The sequence below is a fragment of the Octopus sinensis genome, unplaced genomic scaffold (assembly GCF_006345805.1).
Source record: "Octopus sinensis unplaced genomic scaffold, ASM634580v1 Contig10412, whole genome shotgun sequence".
NCBI lineage: Eukaryota > Metazoa > Mollusca > Cephalopoda > Octopoda > Octopodidae > Octopus > Octopus sinensis.
Window position 1 is genome coordinate 67,146 of NW_021832126.1, and position 6,874 is coordinate 74,019.

The following is a 6,874-nucleotide window of genomic DNA, read 5'->3' on the forward strand; positions in this document are numbered from 1 at the left end:
ACTGGGTGATTCCAGAGAACTGTAACGAGTCTAACTTTGACGAATGACTCAGCAATTCGAGATTACTAAGACACGATTCTCCATATTTTTTTTCAAGTTGAGAATATTCGCGGAGCTTTTTTATACACGTCATCGACAAACTCTAAAAAAAATTGAATTATGCAAACACGAATGTGTCTCTTTGCGTCTCTGATAATGGACAGTGTTGTGTTTCCCGTAATTAAATTCCGAGGAATCGTCCTCTGCAACAGCAATAAGTTTATATTAATGTTTTTTCGTCTGTTCCTTTCCTTTACTCGGTTTAATTGCTTAACTAATGTCGGTAATTTGATTGTAAAATAAGATTTTTCCTTTACTAATAAAATTTGTGCCATCAACTGACTAACATTTCCGCTGTCTTTCTTCCTCCTCAATATATTCAGCAGCTTTCAGAAGAAGGGAAATCCCCCCCATTTCGCCATAATCATTCTTTGGACTGTCCGAGTTCATACGTTAGTAAATTAACGAGTTGAAAACATTATGAGCAAGCGGCAAACATTATCATAACCACGCTTTAATAAGCTAATTCATCTTGCTACCAAGCAATTGAAAGTTTTTACGCAAAGTCCAATTTTCTTTTTAGAATAAAAATCCTAAAGAGTAACCGCAGTGATTTGTTAATTATATTCTAATCAACATTGTTTGACCAAATCGGGGCAAAACCAACTTTAGTTTTATTCTCCATTGAGCATTAATGAATTGTCAATCTTAGAAATCACGGCTGATTTCTAAAACGATTTGAGTTGTAAGATGTCAAAGAAAGAATATAGGCTAGTGAAATACAAGATGTGCCTATCAGTTTTGATATCTCTGATATTCATTCAACAACTTCCTGAGAAACACCGAGTAAGACAAATAATAAACCAAAAGATAAGTAAATTTCAATTTCTCATACGTCTAACAACAGAACATGGATCAGGAGCAAGGACAAGGGCTGATCCCGACACAATCAAATTGGCCCCGGCCTATAATGAAGTTAATATTAACACCTCTAAACACGTGTGAGCAGTCTCCACACCAACACCACCGTCCACGCCAATGTTAAGAGAGGGGAAGAGTCCTCTTAGAGTTTTAACCAAAAATTAAAGACTGAACATACTTTGTCGACCATTTGCTCCATAAACCTTTGTCCCCCAAACCCCGGCTCAACAGTCATAACCAAGACAACATCCACGTGGTTGATTAAGTCCAAAATGGAATCAACAGGGGTGACTGGGTTGAGTGCCACCCCGGCCTAGACGTGTGAGAATGGTCTATGCCTCCATCCCGGCTTCTTTGACCTTCCGGATGGTCTCTAGGCTATCTCCATCTGCCTCCACGTGGAAGGTGTAGAGGTCGGCCCCTGCATCAGCCATATCTTCGATCCACTAAAAATCTTCGGGGGGGACACCTGCTGAGGTCTTTGAACCATCATGTGACAATCGAAATATTGAGGTCTTGGAATTTGTTTGCGGAGGCATTTCACGACTGGGTGTCCGAAGGTTATGTTGGGGACAAATCTCCCGTCCATCACGTCGAGGTGAAGAAAGTCAACTCCACTGTCGAGCATTCTCCGAGACTCATTGGCCAGCTGAGACAAATCAGAGTTCAGGATGGAGGAACCGATTTTTGTAATAAGATCAAATGATTTCATTTAATACCACAACCAACTATTAATTCAAATTTAATGTGTGCCTACAATCTTAATTATTTTCATTAAAAATGTAAAGTAAGTAAGCTATGCCTCAGCAACTAATGAACAATGGAGGCTCATAGAGGACATGGAAAGGACCTACAGGTCTGAGGCAAAAAGAAACGTAAGTATAATTAAAACCGAAAACCCATCACATGTACAGGTTTTCAGGAAGCCCCTCCTTCTTCTTGAAGAGAATGGACTGCTTGGCCTTATCAAAGTCCTGTTTGATAATTCGCGTCCGTCTCTCTCTCAAAGCAAGCAGACCTGCTTCCGTGCAAATAGCCTTGACGTCTGACCCAGACAAATCGTCTTTAGCAGTCACATAATCCTCAATATTCACGTCTTCCCCCAAATTCATCCTCGACGTGTGAATGCTGAATATCCGTCGCCGTGTGTTCTCGTCGGGCAACGGAAACTCGATTTTCCGATCAATTCGACCAGGCCTGATCAGTGCCGGATCCAATGTTTCAATCCTGTTGGTGGCCATAATCACCTTCACGTCCCCTGCCGAGTCGAACCCGTCCAACTGGTTGAGTAACTCAAGCATTGTCCTCTGTATTTCACGTTCTCCCCCACAGTTGGAATCATACCGCTTAGTCCCCACTGCGTCAATCTCGTCAATAAAAATGATGGATGGCGCACACTCCTCCGCCACTCTAAACAACTCCCTCACCAACTTGGGTCCTTCCCCCTAAAATGAATCCCACATACCCAACCATGTACTTCTGAATCAGCTCTGACCCAACAACCCTCAGAAAAGTGGCAGACGTCTGATTGGCAACAGCCTTAACAAGCAGAGTCTTCCCTGACACTTCAAAACATGACTCAACCAGTTCCGGGGGGACCATAAAGAATAACTCCCTTGGGCGATTTGATGCCCATGTCTTGGTAGAGTTCTGGGTGAGTGAGGGGAAGTTCGACCGACTCCTTTATCTCCTGAATCTGAGTCTCCAATCCCCCAATATCCGCATAGGTCTCCTTGGGGGCCTTTTCAAGCTTCATAACATTAACCACTGGGTCTATATCGTCCAACAGAATTCCCACAACTGCATACGACTGCATAGCCACACAACAGTACTTTGTGGTTCAACATGACTGTACATCCAGGCTGGAGTTGTTCCTTATCCACAAACGAGAGGATTCGGACATAGTGCTCTGACCCCACCGACGTGGACACGATTGCGTGGTTGTCGTCGATTATTTCCTCCAGAGACCCTACTGACACGGGCGATCCTCGAATATCCTCCACTTTCGACCTTTCGTCCTGCCATTGGATATCCTACTATAACCTGACGGAGTTCTTCAAACACTTCCCGACGGTCTTGGTCGCAGAGAAAGTCCTCTTCCAAGTGCAGAAAGTCACGGATATGTTCCAGACGGAGGTACCGAAGTCGACATCTGGCTTGTGGAAGGACTGAGTGCAGTTTTTGAGCAGTCTGAGGTCCTCGGTAGTACACGCGTTTTTTTCCGAAGCGAGTGGGGATTGGGTCTTCTTTGCTCTTCTTTTTTTGTTGCTGAAAGTAATTTGAGGGGTTTAGGATACCTGGTCTTCTTTCTCAAAGGAAGACTGAGCGGCACCCTAATATTTAAGGATATAACACACGTAACCATAAGAACTTGTGTGGTAATGATCTATTAGTTTTTTAATTTATACTTTAAATATTAATTTTTATAATTTATTCAACGATTTATTACTTTTAATATTTATTTTTATAACTTATTTTAGTTTAAAAGTCAAAAGTAAACCGAAATCTAACTAATAAATTGCTTGACCTATTTTAGAATGATAATCACCAAACTAAAGAACACAACTACAATAGCTCTGTCCGTTGTATACGCGGTTGAGGAATTACATTATTTTTCAGTTCTATGTCGGGTATTTTATAACGACCGGCATCAAATATTATAATATTTCTGATCTTCTGATGGATTCTGATTCAAAAACTATTTTCTGGGTTATTCTGCCTTTAACAACACTTTCCTGTCTTGCATTTTTCGCCCTTGTTTTTTTTATAGTCGGGCTGATAACTTTGTATATAAAAAACAATTGCCTCAGCTACACGGTGGTGTTGAGTAACCTACTCTTAGTACATTGTCGGAGTTGCATTCATTGCAGTCGTGTTCACCGGAGGAATAATTTTTTTGACAATTTTTATGCAAAATCTTCACCAAAACGTGGAGTTGGTCGTTAAAGACGTGGTGGTCAATTACAACAAGACCCGTAAACGCCTTGATAATTACCACGAAACAGTCAGAAGTAGTTCTAATCGGTGTAGTTTGAGTGTTGTGGGTATAAAGATGGTATCATCGACTACATTCGTGTTCGTCCAGCTTCATGTTGTCCTGACGATGACTGTGGATGTTACGGCGTCTATAATCAAGTTTCCACTTGCTTTTTGTTTTAGACGTGCACTGCCGTTATTGAAAATTTTATTAACAATTACTCAAAGGTTCTGATTCCTGGCGGGTATTTTGTTTTCATTTTGTCAGTAAGCATCCATTTTTAAGTTGTAGGTGATCTTGATATGGGTCATTGTCTTTATAACTAAACGAGAAGTTCATTTCTCCACTGTTAAAAGCGTCTTTTAATCACTTACATTCTTATAATTTCTTTAACAAGAGGTCTTGTCTAATCAAATTTGACTGTAGGCTTCTAGTAAACTGTGAATTGTGTTAATGGCCAATAGTTCTTGGTAAAATATGGTTGTTCTTTGATTATATGTTTAATGATTAGTTGCATTAATTTTGTAATAATTATTGTCAGTTAAAAGTAGAAAGACAGGTATAATGACACAATTATTTAACCCGTTCTAATTTAATAATAAAAGTGTTATAATCTTGTGAACAGATAACATGCCTACAATCGGGATTCCCTCAGGCAGATTTCACTGCAACGAGGTTTGTTCGTGCATTATGATCACCAAACTGAACAAATATAAAAATTCGAAGATTATCAGGTTGAAATTAATTTTTTAGATATCAGATCTCGCTCTAAATCAGAATTAGATCAGTGCGATCTTTTACTTGCCGTGGGAGAAATTTTTAGCCACGAAAATCTATTTTACGACACTCAACAAAAGTCTTTCAATGAGACAATGAAGAGTCTTTCTGGTGGGAAATACCCATATGATATAATATTGAGCACTTGTGGACTTATCTACTACTTTTATGGACATGAAATAATTACAAACCACAGACCAGACCACGTTTTTTCACCTGAGAAACATGATCTGGTATTTCGACTTTTTTATCAAAATTTCATCATGCCATTGGACGCTATTCACAACATAATTGACAAATGTGGTTGTAGGGAACAAAAGTAAGTAGTTTTTAAATACATGTCAGATACGTTATCAAGTCCGATTTATTTTCAAGAGTAGATATGTGTAATCCTCCGTGGTATTCTTCATCCTCAGAATTAGAACAGGTTGGCCACTCTTACGCATTCCAGATGGATTGTTTTGAAAGTGCATTGGAGTTGGTAAAAACAGAGTTTGACTCTGCGTTAGACTACCATATTGATTCTATTTTGATTGAATATGAACTTGTTTCAGCTGCATTCGATAAAAGAATGAGTGTGGATAAGAGTGGACTGGTCATCTATGTCGATTGTGGCTGTCCTTTCATCAATGTTATTCACCATCTTGAAGCTGTTCGTCAAACAAAAATCATTTATGTCATTTCTCATTGCCGCGTTGACAACTCATTCACGACTCAAGCAGTTTCCGACCAATTCCAATACACCCCACGGTATTTCCACGTCTATAAAAACGTAGACATCCACTCCGAAAAGACTTATGTGGACTATTTGATCAGGAATTAGAGGCCAAGAGTGGTATTGAAGGACTTCAATTTGTACACATCACCGGTTACGCTGGAGTTGGATCGACGTACGAGGCGGTTCTGAAGTTGACAAGGATTAGTTTGACGACATTCTCCATGTCAGATAAATCTTTCTGATGCTTATTTTAACATTTTTAACTTTTTTCTCCTCGCACGTTGTCTTGGGCACCATTCCAACCTTCCCTGAGTCTGGAGTTCCTTCTTGTTTTTTCAAGATCTGACTATTCTTAAACGGCGGCAAATGCGAACTTTTCAATATTTTTTTGCCCCCGCCGCTCTCTGCCACACATTCTCCTCTCTCAGCAGCCTGATCGATATGTTAAGGCTTACGTCTATTAGCAATCTAATTATATTGGGCTCGCCAATCTTCGCCGATGGCATAGTAAAAGCCTTATCGTCTAAATGGGACGAAATGAAACTGCTTACTGATCGGATCCGTGGCTTGGCTCACATCTGGCGTTTTTCCTATTAAAGAACTTCCTTTTCGTCCCTAGAGTGACCTATATTCTCGAAACCTCAGGAATCGTCCGCAAGGCCGCGACTCAACTCCTCACTGACATTGGTAAAAGAATTTCCTCGAAAACAAACGACCAGAGGGAAAGGAACTGGCTCTTTCAGCGAATCTCGGTCGCCATGCTGTCAATACGCAGTGCGGCGTTTTTGAGCTGACCATTAGGCTCTTGACTATTCCTTCAGCCACCTACTCTAGCTAGCGTCTAATCTTTTCCTAATATAAATTGTATTTTAACATTTTTTGGTACTTAACCAAATTCTTGTCTGTTCTCTGGTAAACACGGATTTTGTAACTTTTAAAACCAAATTGAAAATTTTTAAAATAATTGTATTTATTTGCAATATTCGACAAATAAATTGATATTACCATGACAGAACAAAATCAGAAAGAATTATTAAGAGAAATGGCAAACCCAGGCGACGAAATGCAGATCCAATGTGAAAGTTATTTAGATTCAGGCGAACTCCCAGCAGACAAAGACACGTGTGGTAATGTATTTGAATAAACGTAGAAAGTGGCTCTACAACTATGTATTATCCTGAGAAAACAGCAGAAAGTATGTTCGTAGAAGGAAACGATTTCAGTGGCCCAAAAGAATTTGTCAAATTAGAGTTGGTGGTGGATAACACGTTGCAGACATTCCTTTGGATACGACTGTTCTAGTAAACCAAATTTGCTACTCGTTGGAGAGAATACACTCTGCTACTACGCCGGCAATGTGACAATACTACTAGATGTAAAAACTGGTGAACAAAAATACATATGGAGTCGTTCTGGGGGAGGAGTGGGTGCCATTGATGTAC

The 6,874-nt window shown here is 39.9% G+C and overlaps 1 protein-coding gene and 1 pseudogene across 1 annotated transcript; both read right to left on the bottom strand.

Moving 5' to 3' along the window:
• Positions 1-979: 979 nt before the first annotated feature.
• On the bottom strand, positions 980-1,672 carry LOC115228415 (annotated as a pseudogene).
• A 151-nt stretch (positions 1,673-1,823) lies between these two features.
• LOC115228416 (26S proteasome regulatory subunit 4-like) lies at positions 1,824-2,776 on the bottom strand. The gene is made up of 2 exons (XM_029798996.1): positions 2,573-2,776; positions 1,824-2,405 (listed from the first exon to the last, which is right to left on the bottom strand). The coding sequence occupies exons 1-2, from the start codon at positions 2,774-2,776 to the stop codon at positions 1,863-1,865; spliced, it is 747 nt and encodes a 248-aa protein (XP_029654856.1). The 3' UTR covers positions 1,824-1,862.
• Between the last annotated feature and the right edge of the window lie 4,098 nt (positions 2,777-6,874).